This window comes from Podarcis filfolensis, assembly GCF_964270895.1.
Source record: "Podarcis filfolensis genome assembly, chromosome: 4".
In the NCBI taxonomy this organism is placed as follows: Eukaryota; Metazoa; Chordata; class Lepidosauria; order Squamata; family Lacertidae; genus Podarcis; species Podarcis filfolensis.
Genome location: NC_139607.1, coordinates 21529769 through 21546947, shown reverse-complemented (window position 1 = coordinate 21546947; position 17179 = coordinate 21529769). Strand labels below are relative to the sequence as shown.

General features: G+C 36.8%; 1 protein-coding gene across 21 annotated transcripts in view; it reads left to right on the top strand.

Moving 5' to 3' along the window:
- Nucleotides 1–17179, top strand: part of DOCK9 (dedicator of cytokinesis 9) — a 98097-nt gene that overhangs the window by 26735 nt on the left and 54183 nt on the right. For all 21 annotated transcript variants that reach the window (XM_083610325.1, XM_083610322.1, XM_083610323.1 and 18 more), the window contains exons 2-9: nt 5878–5994; nt 9333–9422; nt 10301–10383; nt 11576–11645; nt 12739–12834; nt 13201–13335; nt 15480–15654; nt 16475–16542. In XM_083610325.1, the coding sequence (XP_083466451.1) occupies nt 5878–5994; nt 9333–9422; nt 10301–10383; nt 11576–11645; nt 12739–12834; nt 13201–13335; nt 15480–15654; nt 16475–16542 (834 nt within the window). The remainder of the gene's footprint in view (nt 1–5877; nt 5995–9332; nt 9423–10300; nt 10384–11575; nt 11646–12738; nt 12835–13200; nt 13336–15479; nt 15655–16474; nt 16543–17179) is intronic.

The window sequence follows — 17179 nt, the reverse complement described above, 5'->3', positions numbered from 1 at the left end:
TACATCTAAAGAGTGGAGTAACTACAGTGAAACTTGTGCTTCCAAATGTGTGTGTTTTAAAGGGGCGAAGTTATTTCCTAGCTTCTTGAGGCCCAAAAATAATCGCTTTAGAGGTAGTATTGTATGTAGCCTATAACTTTTTCCCTGTTAGACAGTGGTTTATAGAATGGAAAATATCTGTAAGAGGGAGCACAGGGGAGAATCTGCTTTCCTGGAAAGTGTGTCACTGTAAGTAGTGCCAAAGTCAATATGTTGTCCTCTATTCTTTTGTTGAGAATGATGAAATATCCTTCCTCTTACTGAGGATGTGAACTCTAGAAAACATATCAGAATATTCTCTTAAATGAGATGATTATTGTTAGGGTTATGCATAGGTGTGTGAGGCATTAGTTTCAAGAATAGCATGCAGTCTTAACGAGGGCCCCGCGGCTAAGGTTAGTAGATTTCCATATGTTTCGGTAGGGTAGAAAGGATAGGAATCTTGTCCATTAGAGCCAAATGTAATCCATGCTATTCAAAAGAAGATAAGCGCAGGTTCACTGGATCAGGCCAAAAGACCATCTGGTCTAGCATCTTGCTCTTACAGGACCAGCCAGACCACAAGCAGCACCTGAGTGTATGAACACTTCCCACTTAAGACAGTGGAAATACAACATAGCCATCATAGCTAGTAGGCATTATATGCTTGTTTTATTTATATTTATAAACTGCTAAACCTTACAAAACACCACAGTGGTTTTTACAACAATTTCTATTTGTTTGTTTAAAGGTCATATCCTGCTTTCCACCATGCAGGTTTCAAAGCAGCTTACAACAACAAATAAAGTACAACAAATAAAGCAGTTATCCCAAGAGAAATCAGTTACTGCCCATGAGTCAGCTCATCCTTCCTGTAAAGCCTGTAGAAATAGGAGAGTTTCTGGCACCTGACAAAATATGTACAATCTCATAGCTGGGTTAACTTCAATGGGTGATGTATTCCACAAGGCAGGTACTCTGTGTGGAAGGACTTCGAGTCACTGTGAAACAAACCTCTGGTACATGGGACACTACAAGCAGGGCCCCCATAGATGAGCACAGTGAACAAGCAGGGCTTTATATATAAACAGTAAAATATTAAGTTTGGCCCAGTAGCTTATTGACAGTTTCTCAACACAGGTATTATGTCCCACATAGAACTCATTGCAATAATTCAGTTGTGATTTTACCAATGTTACCAATGTCTAGGAATATCTGTAGTTGGCACACCAGCCAAAACTTACAGTAACTACTCCCGGCCATTGAGGCCACTTGAGCCTTCAGTGACAATTACAGATCAAGAGGTACTCCTAGACTATATAAATATTCCTTCAGAGGTAGTATAACCCCATGCTGAAAAGGTAACTGACCTATATCCAGAACAGCACAGATACTCACCCACAGAGCCTCCATTTTACCAGGAATTGGCTTCAGTTTATTGCTTTATTAATATTCTGGGACAATAGGCTTTGAAATACATTCTTTATTTTATTGTGTACCTACATGTGGTTGCAAGATGAAAGGGGGAAATAATCCTGTTTTTTGGATCAACACATGTCAGTACAAACAACAAATAATATCCGTTATTCATAAACCTTAGCTTTTTATTCAACAGATTAACTACTTTGCTAGAACATAGAAGTAAATATGTACAGTGCCTTAAATCTTAAAACATTGTCATGATAGGGAAGAATAACTTTTACTTGTATTCAAGCAACAAATTTTATAGTAAAGTAAATGAGGAAAGGAGTTTAAAACTGGTTGTGGGTAGAGATCTGGAATATAACTGTCCAAACTGAGGAAGAAAGAAGGAGGTTGTAACTTTTTCCAGGCTTGGCTTTAACGGTAATATTTCTAGCTGCTTTAATTAGTTATTTTTCTATTGGAAATGTGTATTTATTGGGGCTTGAACCTCTCATTTACATTGTGTGTGTATACTTTGCTTGAACTTTTCGTGCTATTATCAGTATCTTGTAATCTCACCAGATGCCTTTTTCATAGGAAACTTTCCATGATATGCTTTATTTTGAAGCTTTCAGGAAATAGAATTTCAGGAAGCATATTTAAAAACAATAGTCTGAGCTGTGTTTGTAGGAGATATTTCCACCTGATACCATAAAACCTGTGTTCTTTCTTAGTGTTGCTAATAGACCTGGGCCCTTGTCCAGAGAACCACAAAAGCAAGAGAACATTGCATAGATGGGCTTGTTCTCTTACAGTGCCAACTGGAATTGAAGCAGGAGCTTAACACAGTGCTGATCCACAGTTGAAGGAGTATAAACAGGGGAAGGGTGTGCCTCTAGTTGTGTTTCTCCTATTGCAGATTGGCATTATGAAGCTTTAGAGTGAAGACTCTCGCATGTTTACCTATTAGACTGGTGAGGAGAGCACAAAGATGGCAGTTGTTCAAGTGTGCACATACAGGCAGCTGTGTCTGAGACACAGCACTAACTGGTTCACCATAGCCCTCCCCACAGTTGGCTTCTGCACCTGTAGTAAGGCTGATCTGGAAGATACCTGTATCTGCATATGTGAATTGCATTCTCTGGATGTATGTAACTGGAAGCTCTTTCACTAGCTGTGAAAGAGCTTCAGTATCATTCTGCTTCCCAGTGGTAACAAGTGGGTACAGTGGTACCTCGGGTTAAGTAAGGTCCGTTCTTAACCTGAAACTGTTCTTAACCTGAAGCACCACTTTAGCTAGTGGGGTCTTCTGCTGCCGCCGTGCCCCGGAGCACGATTTCTGTTCTCATCCTGAAGCAAAGTTCTTAACCCGAGGTACTATTTCTGGGTTAGCGGAGTCTGTAAACTGAAGCCTCTGTAACCCGAGATACCACTGTATTTGATCATGGATTAATAGTAATTATTTCCCCACCCCATAGTATCAATCTAAATAGTGGTGTGAAAAGTACAAATTACAGAATCTAGCTCTTCCATTTGTTTGTGTATATTTTTTTTGGTGGAGGAAATAACAGTTATGGTTAGCAGTTCATGCACAGGGGTAACAATTCTTTAGGTAGCTTGTTTCCCTTTTGAGATTAACGAAGAACTAGTATTTGTTAGTAGCACCAAATGGAACTAATTGACATGAAGGGGTGTGATTGGATCTCAGCTAGAAGAGAGATGCTATCATTGAGCTGTATGTATTTTCTTTTTCCAGGGGTGGAGGAAGGGGGGTGCAGTGGGGGCGGTTGCCCTGGGTGTCACCACTGAGGGGGTGACAAAATGCCAGGCGGCACTCACCGTGGGGCCTGCAGTGCGCCCCAGCCACGCGTCTCTCCTGGGAGACGCTGCCTTTTCCATCCTATTTATAAGGCAGGCTAATCATTTAAAACCAGAAACAAATTTAGCAGTAATACTGTTGAATTGAGAAACAATTTCCTTTGAAAAAGATTCTGAATTAAATTTGGATTAGGAGTAAACAAAAATAGTTCACTAACAGATTTATTGGCTTTTATTGGCTCAAAAACTCAAGTCAAAGTTGTTCTGTGTCCTAATACTAGGATGTTGAATCCAAATGACTTATATTGTGTTTTACTCCTTTGCGCCGTGCTGTTGCTGTTTCAAACACTGAGAGAAAAATGAAGATACTAAGTAAACTTGTGTCTACAATACTCTTTTGGGAAAATGTCTCTGGAGTCCTTCATGGTTCTGTCTTAGAAGCAAGGCAGAAAATTTGCTGCAACTATTAACTGTACACATTCCAGCATTTAAAATCTGCCACCTGGCTTATGCAGGCAATTAAGAAAATTGATGGTCACTGATTTTAAATGTGTATGTGTTGTATTATATATAGATTTTATTGTAAACTTTCATGTTTTTTATGATACAGTGATATAGAAATATTTAAATAAATAAATAAATAATACACATAAAAGTTATTTATTCCTATATAACATAATAAAAACATTTCTGGTTTGCTATCAAATGTGGTTATTGCTTTCACATACAGTTGTGTGAAATACCTATGTCACGGCAATCTGTTTCTAATAGACCCTAGATGGGTAGCTATATCAGGTCTGTTAAAGTTTTGATACTTGTCTGCAGTACGCCTTTCTCAGAGTAGGGTCAGTTACCTTTATGTTCTTTTTAATCAGTGTTCCTTGATTAAAGGAATTTATCTTTCACATTCATTGGCAATGGTCAGCTGCTTTTAATAAGTCTCATGCTGATTTGTTCATTTGCAGAAATCGTTAGATTTTGCTGGTGGTTTCGTCGAAAATATGTATAACTAGAGATGTAATGATTTAGTTATCTCTCTGTTGAGTAACAAGTAGGATATTAACAAGTGGGATATTATGGTCAAGTTGTATTTCAGCCAGAAAATTGCTGTGTGTGTGTGCCTTGTCATATTTCTTTAGGGCTTGGTCTATTTTATTATGTCGTCGACAGTTTCCACGTTTACTTTTGAAGTTAACTTTGCCTATTCTTTTGCATGTGGGTGTTCTTATTATTCTTTGAACTAAGTATGCTCCGCTATACAAACAATTAAAGCATACTTTTCTTTTCTGTGATAATGTATTGTGTTCTCTGTAAAAAAACAAAAACTAAAACTTAGTTGCACACTCCCAGTTCTCTAGCCTCTCCTTTGATAGTATTTCTTTCCAAATATAACATTTTGTTCTTTTGAACTCCATCCAATATGACATTTTATTTAACAGGAATGTTCCCATGTGGTAGATATTAGAAAATCTGAATTAAATTTGACTAACCTGTGTGCAGATCAGTGTGTCTCCAAAGAAGCCTTTTTGGAAGAAAATCTTAACATATGCTGTATCTTCCTCTGAATCCTGAGATAGGAAAAAATGATCTTTGATAGAAAGTCTTCTGATTTGCCTTAATTTACTTCATGTAATTGTTAAATATTGGAACTTAAATTCCCACATATTGTTGCTGATACAGAGAAATTTTACATATTTTTCAGTAAAAGGAGCATTCAGGAGAAAAATACGGTACTTTATGGGAATTCAAGCAGAAAAGTGAACTTAAACCATTCTCATACTATTTTCTGCAAGCTTCCTTCCATGTTATTTACACAACTAGAGCCTTTCTAGATAGCAATAAAAACCTTATCAAGACATGTAAAGTGTCCTATTGCAGCATAATTAGTATTCACAGTTTCAGCTAGAGGTTTACTTGGATCCATGATCCAAAAGTATTTTTTTGTTATTCAGGGATTCTATAAAAGAGAATCAGTTGCTCACTTGGAGTTGGGCAATAATTGGCATAGTTTCTTTATCTATGTTATGTAGAATAATTTTGCTTAAATTGTATATATGTATAATGGATAGATAGATAGATTAGATAGTGGTATTACAGTTTTTTCCAAGCCATTAGAATCAGATTGCTTAATTGCAGCAAAAGGTATTATAGGTGTTTGCCTTGTGTTAAGAAGGGCTGCACAATATTCAGTGATAAGAGTAAAATATCTCATTTGTAAACTAGGAGAATACTTGAGAATAAAGCAGCTATTAGATAAAAGTGAAGCATCAGCTTAATGACATAATACTGTGCTGATTAAAAGGAATGGATTGCTTTATATACATAAACCTGCATAATTTCTTAAGCATTTTGAACTTAAGTAAAACTTGACTTGTGTCTCTATTGTGTAGAGCCATTTCTCCACACATGTTGGCTATATTGTTTTTTATACAAACACTTTGTTATCTGTAGTTCAGTTCTAACTCTGTTTCTATGGTATTCTAACTTTATTAAGTCTGCAATCCTATACACACTTAAATGGAGCTTAATGTGTAGAATTGTGCTGCAGTAGCCCATGGGTATATATAAATCCACATAAGTATATTTATAAATAAATTTGTGTTATCTAATAACTTAAATATTTCTTTTTTTTTTTAGGCAAAACCAAAGCTCATTGAACCAATAGACTATGAAAATGTCATTGTTCAAAAGAAAACTCAAATCCTCAATGATGCCTTGCGTGAGATGCTGCTTTTCCCTTATGATGACTTCCAGGTAGCGTCTTTAATTCCAACACTAACAGCTTTTTAAAAAGTTATTGTGTATTACCTTGTTAGCTATAAAGCATCAAATGCTATTTCCTTTAAACTTAGATTCAGGCTATAACCTAACTGATTTTACTGGTTACTATTGCTTCCTCTCCTCCTAGGTGTGGGTGTGGGTGTGTGAAAATACACACACACACACACACACACACATGCATACACACACACACACGCGCGCGCACACACACACAGTGTATGTGTATATATGTGTATTTTATGTGTGTGTGTGTGTGTGTGTGTGTGTGTACTTTTAAATTAGAAATATGGTAAACTAATGATTTACCATTATGAAGAAACAAGGCTATTGTTTCTCCTGTGCTGCTTACTTGCTTGTCTCCAGACTCTGTTCAATGTCTTGGTCCGAATCTTTAAAAAACATTTTTTTTAATTGAGTTCAAGGACATATTCCAGCCAGTCAAAAACACTCAAGGAGGTTGCAATGCAGGACTAGGGGGCAGAGCCAGAGGTGGTTAGAAAGAGAGTGTAGTTTGGGAAGAATCCCAAGGGCCAGATAGAGAGGCTTGGACAACTGCTTTTGTCGCTTGGGCCAGATGTTCCCACCCCGGATATAGTCTTCCATCCACTACTTAAAACCTGGTTGTACAGCTAGCATAAAAAAACAACCAGCGGGGTTAGTTTGTCTCACAAGAAGACTTGGATTTCTTACTGCAGCCATGTGAAAGTATTTTAACTGCTCTGGGATTGACCACTATAACTGGCTGTGGCATGGTGACATTGTTTTTAAAAACACACAGCAAAAACTATTCTGAAGGCTCTCCAGCTGTCATGGAAGTAACTTAAACTAATATGTAACCATTTTGACAGAGATGGTGCAAAAAATGAACATGTAACATAGCGTGGCAGACCTGCTTCATGTGTTTGCTGTATCTTCTTGAGACTTGCAGGATCTACTGGGGTTTTACTATTCATTAAAGTCCTTTAAGAAAATGATCACAGTTCTGGCTGTGAGATTTCTCTGTTTCTTGTTGAAGCCCCATGTATCCTGATGCAAAGTAAAATGAGTGATTTTTTGTTGATATTTGCCTGAAATGTTTGATATAAATACTGGTTTTAATTCATGGAATGCTGATATTTTTTTCTGGATATGAGCATGTTACTTTTTTTTCTTTTTTCTTTTTCTTTTTGGTAAATGGCCTTTGTTTTAAAGAAGGATGCCCTCCTTTTTTAAAGGGTTTGAACTATGTTTATCTGTATGTTTGGATAATACTATTTTTAGCAGAACAAAGGAAGAAGTATGTTGAGTATCCATGGAAAGATCAGTATTGAATGCAGGAAGCAGGTGTAACTGCAAACAATAGCAAATGTATATGTGGCTCAAAGAAAGTTAAACATCTTGGGAATTGTTAGCAATCCAGTAAGACTCCAAATAAGTTTAAAACCATCCTAGAGTGTAGGCCATAATCTTGATAAGAATTATTGGAAAGACATCAAAGTTAATACACATAATGTACTTTACAAAACAAATTAAACTACCAGTTCTGCCACAGAACTGACTTTCTGATGCACAATTTGATTTGTAATACAGTAGTAACCATAGTATGTTACTGTACTCCGTATAATATGTAATGTAATACTCCATTGCTAATAGCTATGGAGAGAGTCAGAGGACTATTACATCAAAAGAGGCAAATCACTTGGGGATCCTTTGTTTGACTGAAGTTATGTATATGAAGATTTGTAGATGAGGGATTATTGTGGTGTAGAAGGATAGGAGAGGCATGAGTCTCATAGTTCAGGCATACACTGATGAGAGGAGGGGGAAATAGGACATGCCATGGGAGGTTTGATTTAGGGGAGGAAATAATTATTTTGACTAAAAGTAGAGCTGAGACAAAAAGTTCTTTCAGTTTGAATTTGGGATAGGCAAAAGTGGGGGCTGATTTTCCCTTACAGAATATTTTTGGGGTAACTCCCCATAATTTTGGGAGGGGGGGGCCTCTCAGTAGCAACTAGAGCTTTCTCTTTCTTTAAATTGCTTTTCTGTCAGCTGCTATTCCCTTTTCCAGTGCTATGTCATAACATAGTCCTGTAACAGTCCACCACATCTTGTGAGGGCAAAGTAAGATTGTTTTTTTTCTTCTTTATTCTTTTTCTTTTCAAAGCAAATGAGGAAAGCTAAATACAAATTAACCTTCACTCCCAGGAATAGTTCCAAAATATTTTCCCAGATTTGCTGCCCACAAATGGGGTGATGAATTAGGGGAGGGCATTTTTCATCTGCACTCAGTGAAAGAAAATGAAGGCCATCCCTCTGTTGACCCCAACAGACAAAACATAGGTTTGTGGAATTGAAGAGGAGAAGCTGCTATGAGAGAAGTGAGGAGAAACAGCATCAGCGGTGGGTTCTAGTGAGCTCTTGCTGCTGCCACTGCTTCTCTGATGGGAGAGGGCTTCAGCAGGGGCAAGCAGTGGAAGTGGCAGTAGCGGTAGTGGCTGGGTGAGGCAAAACACTTTTCCATTTTGTCTCAGGTAGCAAATCAGGGCAAGGTTCCTTGTTAAACTTCCAGCCAGTCTACACACTTGTGAAAATTAGTCTTCAGCTTTGTTAACTCATACACAGCCTTAACAACTGCAGAATAAACACGCTTAAAAAGTTGAACCTGAGATAAGAGAGGTAGGAAAAAACTGGGACAATTTCTCTTGGCTTTTTTCGTATTTCAAAAACAGGATTGTGAACACTAAGGGCCCTGTCTCAGAATGATATGTATGATGGCTAAACTAACAAAATCCAGGCTACAATAAAAATGTATTAGTTATAAAGTGTGGTGTAGTGGTTGGACTAGGATTTGGGAGACCATGGTTCAAATCTCCCCTTGGCATTGAAGCTCACTAGGTGACCTTGGACCAGTTGTGCCTCTCAGCATAACCTACCTTACAGCATTATTGTGGGTATTAAATGAGGAGGGGAGTGTACACCACCATGATCTCCTTGGAGAAAAAGGTGGGATAGAAATGTAAATTATAATAATTCTGTAATGACAATTTATTTCCATAGTGTGTATTTTGCTATTTTACATATAGTTCCCCCCCCCAAAAAAAAGAATTAACAAATTGTGAGCTATTTGATTTTAGAAATGATTTTAGTTGAATTTTATATTCATTTCAGCTGCAGTCCTTGCCATATTTATTTGGGAGTAAGCCGCATGGAACTCAATGATGCTTGGTCTGAGTAGACCTTGATAGAATTGCATTGGAGGATGTAATTAGCACTTATAAATACAAGTGAAAACTATTTGCAATTAATTATACTTTGATCTCTCACTAAAGACAGCAGTACTGAAACGACAGCATCGATATGTATGCTCTACGATTCCTGATAATGCAGAGAAAGAAGCTCAGAGTTTATTTGTTAAAGAGGTAATGCTTCTAGTGTATTTGCTACTTGATTTCCATGCTTTGTATTTTTAATTTTATGATGTAGCAAGTAGAACATGCAGCAAAATGTTGTTACATAGTTATCAACCCTAAAAGGAATGATCCTGTTCAGGGCTCCAGCTAGTTGGAACAGAAGACTTGTAGTTCTATTGATGCCTCTTGGGAGTTTTAAGAAGAGTTTTTTAAAGCGCTCACTTTTTAGTGTGTTCTGTGAAGTGGTAAAGACATTCTGACTGTCCTGCTTTAAATCACCCATTCTAGTCTGTTCATACATGTGTTATTTTCACAGTTGTGAACGTCAGTACTTTTTACAAGTTGAGAATTGTGTGGTTTATCTAGCTGTATCATTTCACTATAGGACTTTCAAGGGCAGCTACTAAATTAACTTTTATGAAAAATTAGTTGCTAGCATAGCCTTAGTTCTTATAACGAGTTTGACCAACATGCAAGATAATCTAGTGTTGAAGTGAAAATAAATGAGAATTGTTATGTTAGCAGAGCATGGGTGGAGTAAAAATGTACTTCCTCTGATCGAGGGTTGAAAAGGCTTTGCTGCAATTTTAGCCAGATTAGCAGCAGAACAAGCTAGTTGTATATTCAGATGGATATTCAGTAATATTAATTGTGATAAATTTTGTACAGTATATGGGTGCATTTTTATTTTTATACTTTTTCTTACTACGGTATCCTTATTTAATGGGGAGAAATGCTTTTTTAACTAATAACAAATCTCATCAAAAAACTGACAGTTTTAAAGGCAACAATTTAAATAAAAAGAAGCTCTCGCACTGCTAAGAAAATCACACTGTTCTATAAAGAATCTCACTCAAAGTTATCATATTTTTCCTCCTTATTTGCAGTGCATTAAAACATATAACTCGGACTGGCATGTTGTCAATTATAAATATGAAGATTACTCAGGAGAGTTTCGACAGCTTCCAAAGTGAGTAGGATTTTCTAGGATTATACTACCTCTGTACTTGCAATAAGATGTTTGTAAACTTTGGATAACTAATCTGAGGCTGTGTGGGTGATTTGGTGAGTGACAATTCCTTATCTTTGTGCTGCTTATGTAATGTTTGAAATAGTTTTGCTTCTCTTCCTTGCCCCCTTCGGATATTCAAGAGGTCCTTCAATGAACACAGAGAGCAGCACTGTAGCAGTAGGCTGTATCCATGTGCTTCCTTATATGCTCACAGTATCCCAAACATACTTTGTTAGGCACTTCTGCCTATGACTGGGAACCCTGTTTCTTCAAGATTTTCCATCACAGGGAGATTTATAGTCCTGTTGAAAGAAAAATCCTGCATGCCCTAAACATGTTTGGTACGTCTTCTTTGGAATTACTGAAAGGGGCTTGAGATCCCTGAGTTCCAGATGTAGGTACAACTTACGTATTTCATTGGAAACAATGCAGGACACAGGAGTCATTGCGCTCTTATGCTATTTCATTGTACTGCCATATGTTGTATCTGAAGTTGCTATGGGTGGGAACGCTATAAGGAATGTTCATTTTAAATGCCTTAGTTTCATTTTTACCTTTACAGTGCACCTCTGAAAATAGCAACTTGTTACTTGGGAGGTACTACAAATGGGAATGATTGGAGAGTCAAACATTTTTTAGAAGGCAACAAATTCTCCTTTGAGAGGACATACTTGTTGCTAACTCCATTTTATTAAAGAGCATAGAATGTGCCAAATAATGCAAAACCCCAGTAAACATGGGAAGGGGTGAATGTGATCTCTGTGTTAATACTGGCGGAATATATAGCGAGTATGCCCCAAACACATTTTCTGCCATAATTAGGATCATTGCAGCTTGAAGAAAAGTTCCTTTTAATGGTTTCTTGGCAAATAGGAACTTTGTTTTTTATATTTTTTGAAGAGAAATAGAATATCATTTTCTAATAAGATACAATTGTGCTGAACCTGAAAGGCTAATGCCATGCACAGTGTCTCACCTGCCACTGTCCCCACAAAAAGCCCTACTACTTTTACTTCCATTTAGGCAAACTAATAATATATGTTCTTTCAAGTATACATCTGTATTTTACTGTGCATATATGCATTGACCATTCATTACCCTAGTGATCCTGAACTGATTATTGTGGGATGTGGTATTCTTTTTTTCTTAGCAAAGGGACCAAATTAGATAAACTTCCAGTTCATGTTTATGAAGTTGATGAAGAAGCAGATAAGGATGAGGTAAGCATATGACTTCTGTTTTCAACTTGTCAGTTTAAACTCTTGTAACGTAATAATTATTCAGATAGTCTAGCATGGTAGAGTGTCTGATGGTTATCAGAGATGTGTAAAATCTCCGTCTAAACGCAGTTTTTAGTTTGTGGTGCATATCTGGTCCCAGAGTTGGCAGCTCAATAATCCTAGCGCTATTGTCAGCTCCTGGTGACTTCACTGTAACTGGTGGAAATTCTCTCAGGCTATGTCTCTCTAACTCAAAACTAGAGAAAGTGTCATTAAATCTCAGTAGTTAAATGTGAAACAAACAAAATTTTAAATAATAATCTAATATGGCCATTGGCACAACCTATCAGCATTAAGTAGTTTTTGCTTGATTCAAAAGACATTTGAAAACATGACCTGTGTGCAACTTTGATGGGGAAATGACCTGACCTACAGGAACCAGAAAGTCACTTTCTGTTATAAAATTATTGTGTAATTAGTTAGGGCATTGTCTTCTTGATTTAACAGATGGCGTGATATGAGGTACATTCAAAGTTTGTAAACTAATTCTTTATTCTCATATCCTGCCTTATTCCCTCAAGGAAACATATGTTAAAGCTGATGCAATCTTGATCTACCACAGTAGCATCAAACTGTTGACTACAATTGGCAGACAAGTTAATAGGGCCCACAAAGATGTAGAAATGTGAATTGAATTTAAGGTTGGAAAAATGAGAAACTGAAAGAAACTGAAATGGACTTATTTATCGATCTCTAGTACAGTTGTGCCTTGTATCCCGAACGCCTTGTGAGTCGAACATTTTGGCTCCCGAACACTGCAAACCCGGAAGTGAGTGTTCCGGTTTGCGATTGTTCTTTGGAACCCAAACGTCTTCCACGGCTTCCGATTGGCAGCAGGAGCTTCCTGCAGCCAATTGGAAGCCATGCCTTGGTTTCCAAATGTTTTGGAAGTCAAACGGACTTCCAGAACAGATTCCATTTGACTTCCGAGGTACCATTGTATATATAGAACCAGGAGCTCATGATAAATGACCCAAATATGTATCGCTGTCTTATTGTAGCCTTTTCTTTTTAAAAAACAAACAAACCCCAGGATGCAGCCTCTCTAGGATCTCAGAAGGGAGGAATTACAAAACAAGGATGGCTATACAAAGGCAACATGAACAGTGCTATCAGTGTTACTATGCGGGTAGGTTTTATCTCTTCTGCTAGACTTCCAGTGCACACAGTTGCACATTGTCAATATTATAGATTTCAACAGCACTTCAGCGTGTGTAGTGCATTGTAGCATTGGGGTTGAAATCCAAAGAACTCCCTACTAAAGATCTGTGAAAGTGCATTTTCACTTTCTCCTCTGACAACCACTCTTCACAATGCTACAAGATGTTTCTGAAGCTGCTTTTGGGCCAGGCAATATGACCGTTCCTGTTTGGGGGCTTGCAAGCCCTTGCATGTTCCTAATAGGGTCTTTGGATTATGGTGTATGGAAATTGAGTGCTTTTGTGTGTGTGTTGTTAGTTTCATATTTTTAATGTGACTACTTTTTCATAACTAGTCATTCAAAAGAAGATTTTTTCATCTACTCCAACTTGGTGATGGATCATATAACCTAAATTTCTACAAAGATGAGAAAATATCGAAAGAACCAAAAGGGTCAATATTTTTGGATTCCTGCATGGGAGTAGTCCAGGTAAGTAGAGAATTATACTGTTTAATATGTTGTTTAAGTATTGTACAAACTTAAATCTATATGTTTCTTTTCTCTCTCTTCAGTACTTTTGGAGTGGATAAATAGGTTTAGGTGGCAGTCATAAATATAGTAGGATGTTTACCTCGTTAAACACACTGTCTTACTTTTGAATATACACGATTGCTCCCTCAGTGCATATTGAATAATAGGGATGATTTAGATAAACATAGTGTTTCTGTGCTTTTAGTGAGCAAATAGTCTAAAATAATGTGTGCATTTTTTATTTTAAAAAATCAGTAATGGTAGCACAGTTCATGTCAAGATTTTCAAAGAGTGCTCTGTTTTTATATAAAACAATCAAGAAATATTGCCACTAAGTGTTATGTTGGTTGCTGCTGTCAACTGATTATTTGTGATTATCTGCTGACTTAAGTTTTATGTCTCTGGAGTTAAGAATGGAAAAATAAATAAATCACAGAATGGAATTTAAGATTGCATGAAGATCTAATAGAAGCACAAACAGTGCTGCAATATGACTGTAAAATGTTTTGCATAACTTCTTGTGTGGGATTTCAGTTGTAGGAGCTTCATCACATAGCTGTACTCCCAAATGTTTTCACTTGACCTTTCCGATATTAACTTCTTTTTATAAAAAAACCCAACCCTTTGAAGCAAAACATAACGTAAACTCCAAGTCTAAATCTTGCAACAAATGCCAAAAATGGCTTGTTTGCATCTGTGTTCTGCTCAAAGAACACTATGGACTTGTTCTGATGGAACAAACTTGGAAACAATTGGGTTCTTGGATCTCTCCTAATGATTATTGCATTTCAGTCTTAATGGCAATCATACATTCTTACAAATTGCTTTGCAGCAATAAACATCTTTTGCTTATATTTTGTAGTATTCTAGTTTACAGATTTTGTAGACCTGCATCAGAATGTGTGAAATCGATATTTATGTATGTATGTATGCATTCATTCATTCATTCATTCATTCATTTATAAATGGTCCCATGTGTTAAATTTTATCTTAGGATTAAAAGAAAATAGTCGTAAGTATTCCTCCCCATATTATAAAGTTGGTTACTAGTTCCAATTCTTTATGTGTGTGAAAGTTTGAAACATAGCTCAATCACAAAACTTTAAAAAGAGCTGACATTTACACCTTTGAATCCCAAAAAGTAGTTGTTTGACTAGGTGTTGTTTGACTACATCTCCCAATATTCCTAATGGCTGGTCCTGCTGGCAGGGGTTGGTGCACCTGAAGGGCACCATGATGGCTACTCCATATCATAAATTTCAGTGTCTGGGGATTTGCCTCTTTGGGATCCACAATAATTTTCTCCACTCCAGACAGTTGCTAGGTCCCTTCACTGCTTACATAGTTGATTCATAGTCCATAATTCTCCTACTTCCTGTATTTAAAGTCCCTTCTCCACAGTACAATATGGGCTATAGCCGCACATTTGGGAAATGTTGCCAATGGCCCACAATTCATTAAATTTACTCTTAATCACGGGTGTCCACAGTGCAGTAATTTTTATTGAGCTGTAAGGACTAGAAAAGTTAAGATTTTCAAATGAAGCCTATCACTTGCTTGAAGAAAATAGCTGCTTCCCTTCTTCTTTTCTTCCCCATTCCCTTCCAAAATGTTCAGAGGCATGCACACAGATATTATATATATTAAATAAATTAGTTATTTATCTTACTATTATAAAACAATTCATACAATAATTTAACCTAAAAGCAATTCTTATATTGGCTCTACATCATCCTATATCTACACATTTTGTATTTGTTTTGATTGTTATATGTTTAGAGCTACACACCAAAAATTACACCATGCCTAAAACATATGCTTAGATTTAATTCTGTGAATGTGAAGCTAGAATCTTTTTCCCACTTGCCAAGAAAAAGCAATAAAAAAGGGCTTCAAAAAGTTAACAAGTTCTGCAAGCTCCAGGGATTTAGGTTGAACATGTTTATGCACGATACTTTTCTCCACTTCAAACAGTTACATTTGCCCAATGCTTATATATGTGTGATGACCTCAGATGACATAAATAAATAAATAAATAAATAAATAAATAAATAAATAAATCCGTTGCAGGTAACATGTTAATATCCTTTATTATATTGCAGAACAACAAAGTCCGGCGTTTTGCCTTTGAGCTTAAAATGCAAGACAAGAGTAGCTATCTTCTTGCAGCAGACAGTGAAGTAGAAATGGAAGAATGGATTGCAACTCTAAATAAAATTCTCCAATTAAACTTTGAAGCTGCTATGCAAGAAAAAAGAAATGGAGACTCCCATGAGGGTAAATGCGGTTACGTTTGCTCAGTAATTTAGAAAATGTGATGCACTAAAATAAAGATTTGTAAGGATTTGTGGCTACTAAATACAATATAGTAACTACACACTTCACTTTATTCAGCCACTGCATGAAATACTTTGTTTCTTTGTGCTGCTGCTAGCTAACATCAACATTCTTGAAGGGATTACCCCTTCCACTAAAGCCCCAGTTGTCTTCTTGCATTTGCAGGGGTGGCAGGTTTCTTAGGTTGGACCATTTCCCCTTTAGATTTGGGATCATATTGTCAACCTTATGAAGGGAAGGGGAAGGGGTCAGGTTAAATCTGCATCTTGTTCAGCATTCAGTTTCCAACAGTGGCCAGGCAGATGCCTTTCAGAGGGCTGAAAGCAGCAGCCCTCCCTTGTTGCTTCTCCCCAGTATCTGGTACTCAAGAGTTATGTAAACATGGCGATTTTATCTACCTGTGATTACTAATACCTGTTAATACATCTATCTACCATGACTATGTCTAGTCCTTTTAAGATTTATGCTTGCCATCATCTGAAGTGGCCTTAAAGAATTCTCTGAATGATTTGGAGATGACTAAACTGTGAACCATTTTATTTAGGGAGTGCTTAGAGTTATCATGGTAAAAAGCAGCTGGTCCATTAGATGGTACCTAGGATAGAAAAAAGTATTGAGGGAATTGCTGGTTACAGCGAAAACATCTCAAGTTAGAATTTGCCTTCTCCATATTTCAGGTTAATTCTTACAACATTTTGGTTATAACACTTTCCTAAAGTCATCAGTGAATTTTTACAGTTTCACTTTTTAAAATTTCCAGATGATGAGCAAAGCAAGATGGACAACTCCTCATCCAGTATAGATAGCTATTTTACTGAAAGTGCCAAGGTAATGTTGCGCTTTTTAAAATTTTAAAGTATAGTATGTCAATAAAGGAATTACAAAATCTAATCCTAATTATGGGAGCACTGCTGATTGTGTTGCAATTTGATTTATGATACCTTCACATCATAAATGTTCTTTTGCTGAATGTATATCAGACAAGTATTTCTGAAATAGTTATTTAATAGTCTCTAAATCTTACAAAGAAGTTAATGTTGATAACCAAAACCACCCCAACATGAAGTTGCTTTTTTGCACGTTTATACCACTTATGCTGAAGAGTGTAATGACTAGTATGTCTAGTTTAACTAAAGCAATCTATGGAGGCTCAACTGTAAGATGGATGATAGTTTCCAGTATCAGATCTGTGATTCATCAACTAAAGCCTCTGTGCTCTGCCATTTTCTTTTTTTGCTGCTTCAAATTAATCACTTATTTTTAAAAGGTAGCATTCCCTGCTGAAAAACAGACTTCTTGTTCTGTCTGGGCAATGGAAAGACTGAGCTTTTAAGATAAGCTTCTCTGTGCCATCATGAGTGTGCCTAGATAACAATATGCTGGCCTTGAACTTCCTAAAATAAGACAAATAAAAGTTACTTATCTAACAGTGCTTGGTGATTCCAGACGCTGGGTAGCAAGATCA